The sequence below is a fragment of the Maylandia zebra genome, linkage group LG1 (assembly GCF_041146795.1).
Source record: "Maylandia zebra isolate NMK-2024a linkage group LG1, Mzebra_GT3a, whole genome shotgun sequence".
Taxonomy (NCBI): Eukaryota; Metazoa; Chordata; class Actinopteri; order Cichliformes; family Cichlidae; genus Maylandia; species Maylandia zebra.
In genome coordinates this window covers 12,096,003-12,115,874 of record NC_135167.1, presented here as the reverse complement: position 1 = coordinate 12,115,874, position 19,872 = coordinate 12,096,003, and the positions used below count along the sequence as shown (strand labels likewise).

The window sequence follows — 19,872 nt, the reverse complement described above, 5'->3', positions numbered from 1 at the left end:
CAGATCCCAGGTGAGAAAATGTATACCTTTTCCCAGAGGCCCAAGGCAAACCCTTACAGCCAGCCACAGAGGTGTCCAGGTCAAAGTATCCTGTTTGACTTTTCCTCTGAGGAACCTGTAGCAGACACACAGGACACCATCAACACATATTTTTATTTATTTATATTTTTTATAGAGAGAGTGTCATGACCTGCATGTGTCAGCTTGCTGCTGGTGAGACTTAAGTGTGTGTGTGTGTGTGTGTGTTTACAGTATGTGTAAAAGTGATCAGAAGAAACTGTGATGATGAAACTTGTGACTGGTGAGATGCTGATGAGTCATTTAGCTTACGTATCGCCACGTGTGCACATCAACGCTGAAAAACTACTCAGTAGCCCAGCAGCCCAAAAAAAAAAGCTATCCTAATCATCAACATTTAAAGTACTGTAGTATATTCATTGGTGAAGCACTGTGAGTAATGCTTCAACAAGAGGTGGTGAGCATGGTGTTATGACAAAGACTTGCATGGACTCTGACAGTGACTATTAAAGCATAGCTAAAACATTAGGTAAGCCTGCATCTGACTCAAGTGTCTTTTCCGCAGATGTTCAATTTTGAAGCTGAGAACTGTTTCAGTTAGAAGACATGAAGCTACTGTACATGAATGTGTGTGTGCTTGTGTGTTACTTACAGGGCTGGAGAGCAGAGGCAGGCCAGTGCAGGGGTGGAAGGCCTTGGTTGCTGTAGCGTCTAATGAGTGGCGATTCTGTTTCTTCCAGCTGTTGCAGGGACGCAGAGGGGAGGGACTCTGAGTACGCTGGGAGTATAGAGAGAATACATTAAAACAGCTTGCAAGTGGACAAGTGAACTTACATCATCTTCCTACCCCAGCTGAACTTAGAATAAAGCATGTTACTCTGTTACCTTTTTTTTGTCTTACATATAAAACTGTGATTAGCACAGGTGTGATACATTATTGATGACTAAAAAGGGTATCACACATACTGGACAATGCTCATTAGAGAAAGAATTGTCTTACGAGAACAGTAGAAGGTGGAGTCATATCTAGACTTGATGTGCTGGAGCATCCAGAATCTGAGGGTGCCTGGTTCTCATCCTGGAGGGTCGGGGCCTGGGCAGGTTTGCAGTTTTGCATCTGCATTTGCATCTGGGATTGAGCTTGAGGCTTGCTGTGGTCGTGGCTTCTGTTACAGTTCATGTTTGGGCTGGCGTAGTCGCAAGTCCAGTTCGAAATCTGGGCTTGCCAGGAGCGGTTTTCAATGAGGGGGGAGGCAGGGGGGGATTCATGGCTGCTGGGTGTCCTGACTCTGAGCTTTTCCTTTGGAGGAGTTCGTAAACGCTGACCAGCCTGTGCATGGGACTGGCCTCTGAATGAGGGTTCTTCAAGTGTAGACTGAGCACCATTTTGGGCCCGGGGAGAATGGCATTCGGAACCCCGATCAACTCGGGGCTTGTCTGTGCAAACAGGCGTGTGTGTGGCAGCGGTGTGCGTGCTGCCTCTGTGAGGTTCGTGGCTAGGTATGTGGCCGTTGGTGTAGCCGTTGGTGGCAGTGTGTGGGGCATGTGGGATGTGTGTGGTGTGCGAGTATGTGCGGACTGTGTGTGTCACTGTTGTTGTGTGAGTATGGTGCAGAGGGCTGCCGCTTCTGCTGTGCCGGGGGGACAGAGAGGGGACAGACAGTCTCTCCTGGATGAGCCTAGTAATGTCTTGAACTGCTTGGGCAATCAGAGAGCTGTCTGTATCCCTCTCCCTGTCTTTCTCCTTCTCTCTGTCTGACTCCTTCTCCCCGTTCCTCTCCTCTTCTCTGTCTCTTGTCTCAGTCATTTTTAGCCTCCTGCAGGCTGCAGGTTTAGGGGAGGAGCTTTCCCATTTCCCGAAAGAAGTGTCAGTCACAGGTGTGTTAAACGGGGTGGGCCACACATGTCCCACAGACTCATAGGGCGGTACCTCAAGCTCTTTGGTCTTACTGGCAGTTATATCATCATGGTTACTGCCCCACATGGCTTTGGGAGGGTTGTCAGAAGCAAAAAGGCCGGGAGGGAGTGGGGGTGCTGTGGGGTCACAAAAGTTGAGCCTCTGTGCAATACGGGCAATAACTTCCTGTCTCTCCTGCAGCAGGGAACCAATCAGTGGGTTTGTCTCAGGTGCAGCAGGCCTCGGGGAGGGGCAGCGGGGTGGCTCGGCCATGGAAAAATTCTTAAAAGCTCTCAGAGGCTCGGGGAGTGCACTCTTTGACCTCTCGTTGTTGTTGCTGGTACAAGAACCATAGTCTTCTACCTGTGTGGGTTCAGATGAACCATTGAGAGCTGAGTACAGCCACTTCCCTGCTTTACTTGTAGGAAGTGGGGAGGGGGAGTGGGAGCGGGATGGCGTGGGGGAGTGAGAAGGCCTGTGGAAGAGTGGGGAGCCCTGACGTTGGGGGGCGTTGCCCTGTGGGAGCTCTCCGTTCTGATACAAGTGATTTTCACCAGGCTCTTGGCTCTTCTTGCTGTATGGATGTGGCACAGATGTGTGAGGAAGGCTGTTAATGGGGATGTTGTTGATGGGGAGATTGGGAATGGGTAAACCATTGAGGAGAAGGCTGGACATTGAGTTGGAGCTCTTGCTGTACGTATTAGAGTTGTTGAGGAGGTTGTCCTTACTGGGGTCCTGGTTCTTTTTGAGGGTGGGCAGGCCACCATGGCTGTTAAGGTTTGGGTTGAGGCTGGGAGTCTTACTGTAAAGCGGAGGAAGGCCGGTATGGATGCTGCAGGCTAGGGTGGGATAGGTGGGCTGTCTGGGGAGCGACTGGACACGGACCTGCAGTGCAACACTCTGGGAAACATTGGGGACTGGGAATATGTGCTCTGAAGGTGGTTGGGAAAACTGCCACACCAACTCTTCATCAGCAGCACTGATCCTATTGGATGGAAAAATCCTGATTCAATAAACAGGGTCCCGTTAACTGTTAAGTTTAAAAGAACGTTCTGGGCTGTAATAACATTTTAGCTATGCACACAAACCTTACACATGTGTATATAAATGTGCAACTAACATAACTTTCGCTTTAGTGTGGAACTAGCACTAGTGTGGAAGCTTGACTGAACAGTCTTCAGCTCATCACTGTTAAAGTCTTCAGTGAGTGTTACATCTGACCTGTACAGGATGTTTCTGGGGACGATGCCATGTGAGGCGCTGAGCCAGGCGCTGAGCTGGGAGAAGAAGACGTAAGAACGAACAGCCAACAGTAGGGTCTTCTCTTCAATGAAACGGTCGCCGCTTCTAGAAAAAAAGAGAAAAAAAAATGGTGGAAGTGTGCCAGTATGTCAGGTTAATGAGAAAACGATGTGTATTTTTTTAATCTTTCACAGTGTTCCTTGTTCCTACACATGTGAGAAGGAAAGTAGGCCAATATGTCAGACTAATTAACTCCCTGAGTACCGCACCAATTATATATATTTTTTATTATTAATTTTTTGGATTTTTGACCATTGTTTTATTTTCTAGTTCTTTTAAAGCTTTTAACTGTGCTTTGTTTTTCTGTCCTTTTGGGGTTTTTTTGTTTTTTAACTAACGATTTTTCAAATTTTTGTTGTTGTTGGTGAAGGTTTTCCTTGTCCCCCAAATATAAAATAAAATGCCGTTTTTATGCAGCAGTTTTGTAAAACACATGATGTCATACTAAGAGGACTGTTATGCCCCATGTTTGGTCCATGTGCAACAAGTCTGCTGGTAAACAAGCACATGTTAATTATACTTAGAGACCCAACATACCATGTACATCCTTTCAAGTTTAGCAGCTGCAGTGACCCTTACAGACGTGTTATAAGTTTCTGCTGTTGTCCATTTGGCTCAGAGTGATGTCAGTTTTATCATCAGACTGTGAGCGTGAGGCTCTGTCCAGTCAAGTTAAAAAACATTTGTAGCAAGATTATTGATATCATTTCCCTATCATTAAGGCATGAATAGCTCTGACAGTAATAACAATTTTGTATTCCATAAATCAAGTGCTTTTTCAGCTAGTCTCAACAAGATCAAACAGGGCTGAGAGCCAGTAAACAAGTTATGTTTGTGTTGTTTTTCTTCTTTGAAAAATCTGACTATTCTAGTAGCCTGAGCAAATAGTGTCTTGAACACTGTCAAATCAATTTTTTTTTTTTTAGAAAAACCTGCCTGCACAACAACTTCTTTGTGCTTAAGATGATTCTTCATCAGCAAAACCGAACATTAAAGTAAGCAGAGAGATAATGCTTCTTGTATAGTAAAAGAGGACAGTGTACGTTACGAAAAATAACAAAATAGACATTTACTTGCATTCCCCATCTTTAAAATGGTGTGTGTGTGTGTGTGTGTGTGTGTGTGTGTGTGTGTGTGTGTGTGTGTGTGTGTGTCATACTGTCTAGGAACAGCCTGCAAGGTCCATCTCTCCAACAGCAGAGCATCTTGTTTGATGACCGGGTCACTGATGAGATCACTTGGGGGGCACTCATCGCCATAGCAACAGTCTGGAAGGAGCATGACCTCGATCATAATGGGTATGTTGTTCCTCCAAAGTAGGATCACCTCAGAACGGGTACGCCTCGCCTGCCGACACTAGGCACACACACACACACACACATCCGTGGACAAAGGTGAGCGGTTAGTGTTCATTAGTGAATGTCAACACCAAAGTTAGGGGCACAGCAGGTAGAGAGTAAATATTGCTATTAACCTCTGAGTTAAAAAAAAAGAAGAAGATATTTTTATCCTGCACGGCAGTCCAGTGACAGAGGGATATACTGTAGACTCAATTTATTAGCTAACAGCCTAACACAGCGGTTCGTTACAAAGTTACAACTCTGTTGCCAAAGTAGAAATAAAAATTTATTACAGAGCTTCATTATCTTTACTAATGCATCAGTACAGTGTGTATACCATCAAATCAGAGCAGCTTAGGTACCACTCACTGAAACATCCTGTTAACATGTTACACTTCATTCTGAATATGTAATTTTTTATGATAGCAGTTTTCTTTTGCTTTTATTGCACGAGGGCTGTTACCTAGTCTTACGTAATACGTTACTTTTCAACTGTCAGGAGTTAACAACATACAACAATAACTGAATGTGTTTAAATATTATTGTTTTGGTTTTTATAAATGCAAAAATAAAAGAATAAATTCAGCTGACAGTTAATTCTTAACAGGTCACCGGTTATGCTTTGAAATTATGTGTATATCTTTTTATTGTTGGTGTTTTTGAATGAAGTCAGCATACCGCATTCTTTACATTATTGGGTGCTCCTCTGTCATTGAGCTTAAACCCACAACACTGCAAAAAACATTATTATTTATTTATGTTTTAAACACAACTTTTGAGACAGCAGACTCAGTTCCCGCACATCTCCACTTTCCAATTTATCTTTGTTTGTTTGTCTGTCTTGGGTTATTATGTTGAGATGTTAAAACTATAAGATTAATGCGCAACTAATGGATACGACAATCTATACCTGAAGCGCTCAAAACGTCAGCTGTGGATTGGTATGACAAAATTTAAAAGGAATTCAGGGCAGTACACCAGATAAACTGGATGAACTGGTATACCGCCCAGCCTCAGGAAAGTCAACTTTTAGTTTACATAACAAAGACTGCATGAGTAACTGTGTACATTGACATTGCTTAAAGCAAGGAAAAATTCTGTGCCTGAAGGGGGACTGGAAGGTCATCCCACAGAAGGTTATCAGCGTTTTGTGCCTTTTACACCTCAATTCCTGATAAAATGTTTACTAAAGTGATGGATGGTGCAGGTTGTTAAAATTGAGGTGGATCTATCATTTGGCTACACGTAACATGGAGATTGGCTCTGTATCGACCTGTTAACCATTTCAGAAAGACAAGAACGCAATATAATTGTATTAAATGTGATCCCCCTTATGTTTACATGTAAGGTTGATCCAAACTGCAGATAAATGCATGAAGTCACACTCTACTCACTCAGAAACATTAAATTAAATTATAATGTATATTTTTTAGACCTTAAAAAAAAAAAAAAAAAAAAAAAATTATATATATATATATATATATATATATATATATATATATATATATATATATATATACACACACACACTTTTAACACAGATTTTCTAACTGGAATTTTATATTGTAGGTCAAGCTTTTTAACCAGTTGTTTAAAGCAACGCTCTTCGACCGTGTAACCACAGCACTAATTTCCATCCACCCTTTGCATTTCCGGTCAGATGGACTCTAACTGCCGTGTACTGCAGCTCTCAGTAGAGTCACTTGTTTACATTTGGGTAGCATATCACCAGTTGTACTTAATGGTTTGTTGTTTCCACGCTTAGTGGGAACAGTTTTCTTGTACATTTTGCAAAGCATTGCGGTTGGTTGAAGTAGTTCTCTTTTTAGGTACTAAATCATCATCTGAGGGTGACGCACAGCTCTCAGACATGCCCGGGCTTGTTTGATAATTGTGTCCATAGCATGACTATAGTAATAATATCTCCACATGGAATTTTTAATCATGTAAAAATCTGTAGCGCTATCAGTGCAGGTGATATGACATCAAACAGCCCTCGAGGCCACGTAACTACCACTAACTGCTGACCCACAGCGAACCAAATTAGGCCTATTTTACGAATACAAAACATAGGGCTCCTTTCAATATGTACATGCAGCCATATTCTTAATGTGGAACAGTTTAAAAAACACAAGCCTTTAAATGTAGGGTACAGTACCAGATAACTTTATGCCTTGCCTGGATGTATGAAATAAATCTTACCTGGGGTAGTTTGTCGCTGCATTCATGCTTGTGAAGAGGAGGCATGGCTGACTGGGCTGGCGGACAATGTAGCCCCTCAGTCCTGCCTTTCACAGAATACTCTGGTGTCCTTCCCTCTGTGATGAGTAAGGTCAGGAACACCAGGAACTCCTCCGCATCGTACTCAAAAAACTCCTCTGTTGCATCTGGACAAGACAAAGAAACAAAGGGTCAGCAGTAGCTATATGACCAGTGCACATTCAAACAAACAAATAATAATAATTTAAAAAAAAGGGGGGGGGGGGGAAATCAGCTGGAAAAAAGTATCAATTAAAAAAAACAAAAACAAAATGTAATGTACCCACGGCAGAAAGCCACCTGTTCTGCCTGTTCAGTGTTGCATGCTTGAAAATGGCCATTTAACTTGGGCTGAAAAGACTTGCTTAGAGAAGGGGTGTGGGGCAATGCAGTGAATGACACAAGTTTTCCAGTTTGGCCACTTCGAAGGAATATATTTAGATCATCCATGTCAGCTGAGTTGTTGGGTGAAGCCACACTGATTGTTTCTTCTCTATGTGGCGTGCACATAAACATCAGCCGCACTGACGATGACATCATTAATATTCATTGGAAAAACATTTGCAAACAAAAGATCAACCAGTTACACGAGGAAATCACTCAAGAGAAATCATAAGAGTGCATGCTCCACCAGTTTGGCCAGGGGCTGTGGGTGGGGCTGGCACGAGAGAGCAGGACCTTTAACGGCGCTATTCCCCTCTGACTAACAGCTATACAAGAGCACAAAGGAGAACTAGATGTCACAGTAAAATTACAGCTTATGCTAAGTATTTGATTTCATTAAATGTATTTGATTCTCAACTACAAAAAGGTGCAGCTGGGTCAGTAAGATGATAGTCAACTAGCTCGCGTGTCTCCTGCCACAACAAAATTAAACAAATCCTGCTGTTTGTGTTATAAATGAGCTTAGACCTTAAGGAGGGTATTTTTAGCAAACAGCTGAAGAGCCTGTCTTAGTTCTCCATCTCCTGCTCTTCTCCAGAGAAAACTCCCAGAATCCCGCAGGAGGTCAGCTGATGCACAGCAGCACAAAGAATCATAGCTTTCTTTCTTCTGACTCACAGGAGTTGCCTGTACATATAACCTCTGCAGGTCTAAATAAGTGAGCCAGCAGCAAACCAAACTCAAGTCAAATTTAGGTGAAAACACTGCTCTCACTCTCTCTCTCTTCTTTGAAACTATGACTGTGCTGGTCCTCACAAGAACACAAGTACAGAAGCACATAAACACACCCTGTCCTCCTCCCACCACAGCGGGGCTGGGTAGAATAGAGTCCCTCTCAGCTGGCTATGCAGAAGTGTGAGCTATGAGCTGCTGCTGTATATATGTGTGAGTGCATGCATATCATAGCCAGCCAGTCGCACACATTCCACTCAGGGAACTCCTCCTACATGCCTTTGAGCTGGTGCTGCACGTGGAGAGAGACGCAGTCCAATACAAAACATGAGGAGGGAGGGAGGGGAAGAGGGGGTCTGTAGGCTGAATAAAAGCAGGGTAAAGGAGATGGAGAGGGAGGCTATATTCACAGACAATCTCCTTTTCTTTATGGGCTGAATCAGAACTGTGTGAACAAAGGGAGTAGGAGACCAACAGTGAGCTAGAACAAGAGAGAAGAGACAGGAGCAATGGGGTAATGTATGACAAAGGTCAGCATTCAAGGACACCGTCTCTCGTATTTACATGAGGGCTGGTTGCACACACTGGGTATGGTGGGTTCTGGCTTGCTGATTTCCAACCAAGGTTTGATGTTCCCAGTTGGTCAAAGAGGCTCCTGGTACTACTGGGATCTGGGCTAAAGGTGACACTCGGGAACAAAATGAAGCATGGGCTGATGGCGTGTGGGGGGGGGGGGGGGGGGGGGGGGGGGGGGGGCAGCGCTTAAGTGAGCAGAGGGAAAAAACAGCCTCTGAGAAATGGTTTGCTAACCCCCAAAAGCAGACACACACACACACACAGCTCCCAATTCATATGTGCACAGTGGGTGTCAGATTACTTCGCTCTAGGGAAAGCTAGACTCGGGAACGCATACACCCCTAAAGCACATATTGCAAAAACACACATGAACGCTAACAAACAAGGACAACATGACACACAACATGCACACAAAGGACCAGTGGTGGAGGCTCTGGTTAAGGGGCCCAGGCTCTGTATGTGTAGATGAGAGCTGTCATTCATTAAAGGACTGTGCCTGAATAGAGCATTCCTATGAAGCCTACACACACACACACACACACACACACACACACACACACACACACACACACACACACACACACACAAACACAAAGAGACACAACTTGAATCAAAGTTAGGAGATAATCAAGATACAGAATAAGACAAAAGAGGCTAAGGCGAGGAAAACCTTTGGACAGATGAAGTGTTCAGAAAGAATCCCATTTGTGTCCGATTTCTGCTACTTGAAATGATTAAAAGCAGAACAAAAGTCAGAGTAAAGCATTTTTCTCATCTTGCTGGTACAGAGACTGATCCTTCTACATGGGAAAAACTCTCACCCAGAAAGCTCAACTCAATGACTGATGGAAGTAATGCAGTATCTTAAGAAAAATAATTATTTTCAACCCTCTCCTGTTTCTGGAGAAACAGGTTGGTATATTTTCCCTTCTCACATGTAGCATGTGGCAAGAAAAAGCCCTGCTCTCTGCACCGTGAATGTTTTAAAGGCATTCACACTACAGAAAATACACTGTGTGTTTTAAGGGGCCAGGATCATTGGGTGGTGACCTGAGACCAAGTTTTCCAGACTTAAGTCTACATGTTGTAGCTGTGTACTGTCAACAATGGGCAGTGTCAAGATTATGTGAAACAGCAGGTCTGTAGTCTACTTCTGCTTGTGATGCGCTGTTGTTGGTCCTTTAGCTTAGCCCCTGCTGTGGAGAAGACCAAATTAGATCTTCATAGACAAATAATGTATTTGAAGTGAAAACAAGTGTAAAAAAACAAAACAAAACAAAACCCCCAAACAATGAAAACTGTACAGTGCAGCCTATTTCAGTGCTTTTCACATCTACCTTCTTTGTGTTTAATGGTTTCATAACTCCTTCCTTTTCTTGGAAAACTTGGCTGTCTTTCCCTTTACTTATCAAACCAACTTTTTAAACTATCAGAAATGCCAGACTATGTGCTGGCTTTTTGCACTACAGCACACAAGCATGTCTGTGTAGGTTGTATACTCGAAATCCTACGCAAAAGACATAAATGATGCACAATAAATTTTGCTTACAGCGAGGGAGCTGTCTGAGTAGTGTGTGGAAGAGGCTGTGCACATAATACACAAGAGTTGGCAGGTTAAAGACTGGGCAGTGTCTGATCATTGCATTAATCCAAATTCCATTTATAAAATCTGAATAATTAGTTTGACTGAATAGTATTATTGTTGTGGACAACGAAGGCAGCAGAGCTTCAACATCTAGTTGACTAGCTCTCACACGCACATGTGACCTTTAGAAACCTGAAAACTTCAGGGCTTTTTTTTTTCATATATCGTTTTAAGCTAATAAATATATATTAAAATTATTTCCTAAAGCTAGAGGCATGTAACAATGTTTTAAATCATACCTACAAATAGTTAATGTCACTTTAAAATTCATGTAACAGTTGTTTACTTGTCATTAAGCCTACAAGTTCAACGTTCAATCCTGCCTTTTCCTTCCCCTCATCTTCCGTTTACCCACTGGACCATGACTGATTAATTCCTGCCTCTCCATCTTTTCAAACGGTCAGTTTTGTCTCTCATTAGCTGATATGTTTGTATGCATACACTTTAAATTAATGTTTGTCTGAGATACATTATTCCTTTCTTCCTTCAATTTGTTTTTGGGTCATCTATGTGTGTAAATTATGTTCTTCAGTTTACATTAGACCTCTTAAATTGTTTGAAAGAAGTACCATAAGCAACTACTAACAGTGCTTAAGAAATGCAAACAGAAAACAATTGTGTGTTTAGGTCCAGTGACACTTCACTGATAAATGCTGCACTAAGCAAACCCAAACAGTAATACATGTACACATGATGGAAAATGTTATTTTCCTCTTTTCCATGTGCATGTGATCTCTCATCTGTCTCCTGATCATGTGTGATGTGAATTATGTAACAGGTCGGATTAAGATTCGGGCGTCTTATTATTAGACCTATGACCGCCTGCCACCAAGAGCAGCCTGAATCCGCCTACAGATCGCCTGGTTCAGCACACACACACATGCACACAATCACATACACACCTCTCAGCTGTGTCCATCTCCTCGAGCCAAAAGATCAGTATAGAGTCATGTGGGATGGAAAAAGGCCTCCAGGACAAGAGCATAGGGGTCATTCTCGATAGCCAACATTGTCGTCACAGTAAAGTGCCTTAGCAACCTGTTCAGTGTGCCTTTTTTTTGTTGCATGTGTTGCAACAGATTCTTACACTTGTTTCTGTCTTTATAAATTATACAATGTAAATGCATTTAGTCTAGTAGAGCATTTACACTGTGTACCCAGTAGCTTTTTAAAAACACAAACAGATGGCATGAAAGAGGGAGCGAAAGACAGAATGTAAGAGACACACATTTAGATAAGATTAATCCGCGCACCATGGCCACACAATCACTGCATAGTTGTGCCTCTTTCTCTGCTCTCTACACATACAAACATTCAAACACATACACTCACAGCTAATTAGAATGCTGAGTAAGTACCCATATGTCCACCATTCTCATCCTCCTCTGTACGGCCATTACTTTACCCGGTTTGTGCCTCTTCCAGAGTAGCATGGTTAAAAGAGACCTGCGATATATAAACAGTTACAATGGTGGGTTTTTTTTAAATAAATTAGGTCAGCATATGCTTTTAACAGTCAATTCAAATCATTCAGGCTTTGTTCTGTATGATGTTAATCAGAAGGGCTATCTCTAACATAGTCATCTCAGGTACACAGCTCCACCTTTGAGCACAGAAGCCCCACCCATCCCACTGTTCAAGCCTTCCAACTATGAGGGGCAGCCAATCAGAAGAAAGATGGGTTAAAAAAAGAAGCAAGCAAAACAGTTCGTTTTAGACAGAGGATTAAATAACTAAGCTAGATTTGTATTATTTTGATTTGTGAAATATGCAAAGCTCTGTTTTCTTTAACTAATAATTATTTTCATTACTGACCAATGAACAATTTTTTCTAGAATCCAGTTTTAATGAAATGCCAGAAAAACAGTTCCCACACCAAAGAGGCATCTTCAAAAATCTGATGCACAGAAGTTTGGTTTACTCTCTCTATTTTGCGTTTGTGTTTAAAAGAAAAAAGAAAAAAACCCAGCAACAACTAACTAAAATATTCGCTGCATTACCAAAAGTGAGATGGAGGTAACTGGAGACAAAAGCTGGTGCAAGATCAGTCACAGATCAAAGTTACAGTGGGAATTCAACAATGCAGAGTTCACCTACCTAAAGCTGGGGTACTGATTATCAAGGAAAGGATATATCTCACTCAAAAAAGAGGGGGGATAACATACTGCAGGGCAGCAGCCAGAGCTCACAAAGAGAAAGACAGAAGGTCTGTAGAGATACTGAAGGAGACAGATGACTGAAGGGGAAAGCGGAAACCTACACAGTTAGTTCAAAGGGGAGACAGGAAGTCATTTTAACCATGTTTTCAGTTAACTGTCTGTCAAGTGAATTTCATTCAAATGTTTGAACCTTGGAAAAAATTTCTTAAAAATAAAGCAAATTATGTGACATTTATCTCAGCAGAGTTCCTCTCAAAGAATACTCACAGGGACAGAAAAGAATAAATAAAAGACTCTGGAGATGAAGCAGCTCTTATAGATGAGAACAGCACATCAACACATTTCAACATATACCCTGTGCACTGTGAGAGTCCAATTTTTACAGTGGGGATTTCCTTAATTTTATTTTAATTAATTAATTAAATTAAGTGAGTGTAACACTTATTTTGCAATATAGGGAAAAAACAAACAAAAAACCAGAAAACCCCCCCAAACATGATTCAACATTTACATAACAACAAAGATCTATCAGTGGGTGTTCCACTTGCCTTTGTATAAAACATCCACGTCTAATATTAGAATAAACTTAGAAGCAAGAGAAAAAGGAACAGTAAACACACACTTGCTTTGTTTAAGAGCACAAGTATGCTGTAAAAATAATAAGTATCTCATAGTAATAATTGATTTTCATCCACACAAGATACTACAGCTCTGACTGCTCTTACAGGCTGAGACAATTTTCTCAAGATGAATATGCAATAAAACTCTGAACAAAGATCTGTACAAGTGGACCCATTTCTGGAGACAAATCAAGGAAACAAAGACACAAGTGGGTATTTGCAACTTACAAAAGTTCAAATGCCCAGTCTTAGTCCTGATGTTTAAAATCTTTTGAGGTTTTAAATTGATAAGTGTTAGACATTTGATTTTTTTGGGTCTGCAGACTTCAGATAACCAGCCAGCCGGGAGGCATTGCATTAAGGCAATTTCCAGGCAGCTTCAGTGCAGCAGCAGTCTGCTGGGCTCACTGAGGTGTGTCAGCTTAACACACAATGATATCTAACTCCTTCTGAATGGAGCCAAACATAGAAGGTTCAGTCTTTCCTATCGCAAAATTTCTTATTATGATCGGGTACAGCAGTGGATGTCCTTGATTCTTGAACAGTTCAAAGTAAAGGGTTTTTGGTTTTTTTTTGGCTGCACTTACACCTCTTAGTCATCACTGCAGGAAATATAAATTAAAAATGTGATGCAGTAATGAGCTCACCTTCAATCATGCATGGACTGGACACAGCAGATAGTGCCAAAAGCTCAAGGGCTGCAATATATACGCAGTTGTATTTTTAAGCCAAAGCTTTTCTCAGAAAAACTAAACTTCTATCATGTACAGTATGCATTACTGAAAGGATTAAAATAAAACAAAACATTGGTTTCGTGTCACATGACTTTTAACTGTGCATCAGTAGAGGAAAAATAAATAAATAAACACAAATCTAACACTCGTTTCTGTTTCACTCATAAAATACGAGTGAGAATCTACTGTGCTGAATGCAGTTTCATTGAAATGAGAGATTAAAAAAAGCAGCATACATCACATCTTCTTTGTCATCTTTGCAAGAGCAATCAACACCAACAACCAAAGGAAGCAGCACCACAACATGTGACATTATGCACTACTGGTGCACAGCATAACCTTCATCTAACAAAGCACCATCATTGCTTCTCAACAAACCCAACAATGCTCAAAAGACATTACAAAATGAAAATTTTCATTATCTGGACACAACTGTCCTCTGGATTTTGAATGGTAAAAAACACCAAGGCTCTCTTTTGAAATCAAGAATTTTGCAGTCCCGATAGAGATATAAAGACACACTCACAGCTGCATTTTTACAAGACAGTTCTTCTATGCTAAATGCCTTTACTGCAGCCCCCAGTGTGATAAATATAGACACAACTTGGTAAGCACTCCTTTTCTGTTTTTTTCTCACTCTTATTTCAAAGTGAAGGTTCCCACAACCAACTATTTGATGACTTTGTAATGGTGTCTGCTATGAAAACCCATATTAGAAACTGCTAAAGTAGAGAGTGCCTGAAGTCATGTGCTATTAAAAGATAAGAATAATCATCAGTATTTCAAAAGTGTGAGAAAAGTTCTAACAGCCACAAGTTACTTGTTAAAATGCTGACATCCATGCAGTTCTCTGTTCCTTTTGATTTCTACATATTATAACTGTTATGCTGAGCTAACTCTGTACAAGTATCACAGTACAGACAACTTTGTGGACTATTTCTACAGGGACTCCCATGAAGTCCACCACAAAGCTATGCTTATGCAAGCAGCCTGATGTCCACTGTGCAACTACCTCAAAAAAAATGAAGGCATGCTTTTCAGCCTTAAAGTATACAAATGCACTGGTGGCAAAGCAGGTGGCAGTTTTGAAATGTCAGCAGCTCTTGCGAATGCATTTCTACCACTATGGGAATTGTTCACAAGGCTGCCCCCCCCCTTTTGTTCCATAATTCTGCAATGTGACTGATTATATTTGGAGACCAGGTGGTTTTTACAAGACCAAATTAATTATATCTATTTCGCTTTACATCTGAAGGATCACGACTATCTGTCCCGAAATCTAATATAAAAAACAAAAAAGAACCAAAACAGACCTTCACTATTCTTCCCAAACAAGAAGTCACAAAGCAAGTGTCTGTTTTTGTAGTCAGCTCCGACTTTTCATTACATGAGTCATGAAGCTCTCATGTTAGAAACGTCAATGTTGTCTTAGAGTTAGATGATCTCCACAATGTGAACGACCAACTGTCTCCAAGTAAAGGAATAATTCATGTATGAGTTAGAAAATGAGAACACAGCACTGAACACAACTGTCATGGCATACAGATGTTCCACTTTAAAGCTTTGTAAGAGATTAAGAGGGACCTACTAGTTTATGCCAAAAGAAAACTGACACAAGCTGAACAGGCAACAAATTGCAAAGGGAAATCCGGAGATCCTCTGTGAACGAGGCCTTTCTGTATTCTCAAACTCCCAAGGATTTGGAAAAACTGCCTTAGGTCTTAATATTGTTTGACCAATATGCAATACTTCCAAACTATAATATATATATATATATATGAACAACAATGTTGTTTCTCCATTTCACAGCAATAACACAAGTTTCTGTGCGTTAAAAATAACTACATTAGAAAAGTATAGTGAATATCACAGCTAGAAATGAGCTGGGTATCAAGATGTAGGTAAAAAGGAGACCTTTCATATAATATAGGCTGTTTGGACCAGGCATTTATTCCACATGGTGATGTCACCCTTGCACTTTTTTTTTTTAAAAGGTTTTCTCCAGTAAACTGTCAGAAAACTCATCAAAAATCCACAGTACCAATGACTGTTTCTATTCCTCTGCATTAAAGATATTATATTGGTGAAGTGTTGCGAAACTATGATATATCCTGTAATGCTGATGCGTGAATTTGGTTATAAAAAAAAAAAAAATACTTGTGCTGAACAAAAACAGGAGTTTGGATTTAAAACAGTTTTGGTTGACCCAAATACTTTGACACTTTGTTGCCAGTCAACACAACACAGTCAAAAAGTACTACCACTAAATCCCAACGAGCCCATGAAACAAAATAATAACCTTTAATTTTAGTTACTGTAGATCAAAAACTTTATCACTTTTTGACTGGGACAGCATATTGGTTTACAGCTTTCATCTAAAATTACCATTACTCACACTGGGACAGTAACACACAACCACAGGACCGGGTTACAAGTTAAAGCCAAAAAACAAAAACAAAAAAAGTCAAACATCTGGATAGAGGGAACAGTCTTGTATAACTTCACAAGCTGGTCCAAAAAACCACCCCCATGCCATGTACCACATATCACGAGCTAACAAGAAGCTTAGAGTATCACCAAAAACTGTAACATCGTGGGAAATTCTAAGGAAACAACACTGTGATGCACATGGTTTCAGACAACTGAATTAACAACATTTATCAGATACAGATGACAAAATTTTTAAAGAGGTTCACCAGTGAAAAATAAGAAGCTGTACTATATCTATTTCTCAACATCTGCCAGTTTTAAAAGTGCTCCCGAACACAGTGCACCCATGTAAGAAATCTAAAAGCTTCAATCTTGCTAAATTTCCTGTAAAAGAAGAACCAGCAATAACCACACAGGCTCTGTAGCAATAAATAACCTCCGCTTTTCTTATTAAAAACAAACAAAAACAACTTCCAACACAAACGGAAGAAAAACAGATATGGTCTTAGTCATTTTCCTCCTGGCTGACTGACCTGGGAATGGAAGAAGACTGTGATCAATGATCATAACTGCTGACCAGGGAAGAAAGGTGGGTGGGACACGTGTTACCAAGGCAACAGGAAAATTGTGTTAAAGATTCCCGTCACGGTGATTGAAGAGTGTCTCTGTGTAGCAATGATCTGCGCCAATATGTGTCTTCGCAAGTGACAGTTAACGCTTCAGCTGTGCTCTGTAAGGGTGCAGTGAGGTGCTCTATGCCACGGCCTTGCTTTGCACATTATGAGTTTCTGTTATGACAGTTAAGCTGTTTATGTGATCATGCTCGCTTTGTGAGTGCTGAGCCCTCTCTAGGTCGCTGTGCATGTTATCCTCAGCGTTTATGGTACTCTAATGTGAATCGCTATACAGACAGAGCTTTTACTCTCCATCTCTGCGGTAAAACAGCAGAGGACTGTTGCTTTGCTTAACTTCACTTGTAATAAACAGGGTCAGCTGTGTTTCCATAGCGTTTTAAAACATGAATCACACATCACTGCCAGCTCACCTTTCCTGCTTTTGTCTGCCTTGTGTTACAAGATTACAAAACACTGGAAGTGGTGAAGTCTGCCAAGAAACCGGCATGTTTTTGCCAGCGGCTGTAAATAATGGTAAAGATCTCTCATAAAGAAAGAACTCCAGCTTCAATTTTAAAAACAAAACAAATCACAGTTGTTTTAGTTTTTTACTAACAGAGTGAGAGACCCTGGTATTTTAAATTTCATCAATAAGCTGGCTGCCAATGTATCTCACCACTAAACCTTGGACTCTGTTGACAACTACTAGTTTTACAAAGACTATATTGGGATTTTCCTCTGCCTTTCTGAAAATGCTCCCACTTTCCTTTAAACTATGGACTCTGTAATCTGTGTGTGTCCCTCTCCCACTAACAACACAAAGGGGCAGATTCACATGAGACATAGCAACAAGTTCTGATTGGCTAAGGGACTTTAGTCCCACTACAGCTGAGGAGAACCCTTCTTTGTGAACTCAGCTTTTATTCTCCAACTGCCAACAGACAAATGACACACAGACACACAAACACATGCACAACCCAGACTGGCACCCCACCTTGTCCTCTCTATCACACCCATTATTGTCAGACATAAAACAAGAGCTGTTGTTTAGTAGCTGAGTAACATACTACTGATGTTACATGATAAACAACCTCTGAGCTCATGGGAAAAAAAAAAATCACCATTGTGAAGCTTAACTGGACTCCGAAGGACTAAACAAACAAACCTAATCTGAGCTGAGGTGCAAAAGGTTAACTTCAGGCTTTTTTATTTTATAAAAGAGCTATAAAGAGCTATGCATCTTGTCTAAACTGCTACTATTCGACTTTACTACTTTACATATCCTCATCTCCATGTCCAACTTACAGGTGGATATTTCTCATTTGGCTAATGAGAACAAAACTGTATGTCACCGAGTTCAAAACCAAGAAAACTTCTGTTCATACACACAAATCTGTTCAGCTTTCTTACAGTATTAGGTCAATACTGGATGATGAAAGAACCAGTAACAATGGCAGGTTATTGTGGTTAGGTAACTGCAATTGATGGAGTGTAATGAGTCTGCAGGATTTCACTGAACCTCCACAGTAATTAACGCAGCTATAACTATACCGACTGGCAAATTCAGCTTCTACAGCCTTTCTGAACTGTAAATCTGCACACTCTTGGCTAGCCAGTGAATACAAATGTGTAAATTCAAATCCTGTACAGACATCCAGGGTTAAAAATGAGATGCAGTATGTTCCCTTCATCTTTGACAACCATAGCAACTGAAGTCCTTAAGTAAGGTACTTAAACCCCTTATTATTCAAATGAGTTGCTTGGCAGCTAACTGTATAAGACTGGTTACACTGGGCAGCTTCCTGGTGTAAATGCAGCAGAATGAACAACAGTTAAGCAGAATGAAAAGTACAGTAAAATTTCATGAGATTTAACAAAAGACAGGCATTTGTGACATTTAGTAATAATAATTAATCACCTCTTCCTGGAGGTCTCCAAATACCCCCCGATTTCACCTGAAATATCCATAACAGTATCTTTAAAGGTCCGGTGTACCCTTCCACGGTGCCCTTTTTGACCTCAACTCTCTGCAGTATCCTGTTTGACCTTATTTGCACACACTGGAGCTGTGAGGCACAAAGCCTCTGTTATTCAAGCAAGAGTGGTTCTTTTCAACCTCACTGTCTAACTAATATCTGTTATCTAACCTGAACTGGAGTGGAGTAAGTACAGCAATAGTGGACAAGGTGGGCAGTGGTCAAAGTGAGAATTGCTAAGCTCCAGTGGGGCCAACAGTTAAGTAGACCTCTCTAACGTAGCCTTTAAATGTACACTATAGAGTCTACTTTACATCTACTCTGATTCTTATCTTGCATTACTTCCCGAACACTACAAACACGCAGCCTGATAGTATACTAGATGTGCTGGAATGAAGATGAAAACATTATCATTTTTATGATAAATTTAAAATACAAAACAAAATCCTGGTAATTTTTACGGTTATATTCACTCCACATAAGACCACTATTAAATTTCAGCAAGCTGAATGCTGGCAGTGACAGGACACTAGGGCAGTGGGACAACCCAGCCTCTCTCTGTAATCAGAGCTACCCTGTCTAACGCAAATGCACAGGCCTTTGACCCCTCCTGTGCTGCTAGTGTCAATTTCTAGAAAGGGGAGTCTGAATTAAGCAACCCGAGCAGTGTAGCTCCAAAGGCTGTGTAAAAAGTGGGCCAGACTGATTTGGTTGGAGACTGGAAATAGCTGCTGTGGACAAAGAATCAAAAGGCTAAAGCTGACACAGTTGCTTTAAACCTTTGCCTTACTGCTGGCAGGGTTATACAGAATGATTAATCTGGTAGGAAAGGGCAAGGTTACAGCTCCTGACAGCAAATTTCAACAGCATTCATTAAAAGCATATACCTATATGAAAAAAAAAATCTAACGACTAAAGCCTGTCGAGCAAAGGTGAAAAGAACAATAACGCAGTTGAGCAGGAAAGAGTGACTGTCAGCTGGTTTGCTGGGAGGATGAAGCAATGTTTGGAGTGATAAGGAATCACCTGACTCATTAGATAGCCTGGTTGTTGGCCTGAAAGAACTGAGATGAGACAATAGAGTTAAGGAGAGGGGGTAGTTGTGATGAGTTTCAAATTAACTCAACCTAACACTGTGGTTAATAAATAATGTGCTTAACGCCTCCACAAAGAGCCCCGAAGGTGT

General features: G+C 41.0%; 1 protein-coding gene across 1 annotated transcript in view; it reads right to left on the bottom strand.

Moving 5' to 3' along the window:
- atosa (atos homolog A) overlaps nt 1-19,872 on the bottom strand; it is a 35,236-nt gene that overhangs the window by 4,864 nt on the left and 10,500 nt on the right. The window contains exons 2-7 of the mRNA XM_004539608.6: nt 6,760-6,944; nt 4,377-4,573; nt 3,137-3,262; nt 1,019-2,900; nt 671-796; nt 27-115 (exon numbers count right to left, since the gene is read on the bottom strand). Of these exons, the coding sequence (XP_004539665.2) occupies nt 27-115; nt 671-796; nt 1,019-2,900; nt 3,137-3,262; nt 4,377-4,573; nt 6,760-6,944 (2,605 nt within the window). The remainder of the gene's footprint in view (nt 1-26; nt 116-670; nt 797-1,018; nt 2,901-3,136; nt 3,263-4,376; nt 4,574-6,759; nt 6,945-19,872) is intronic.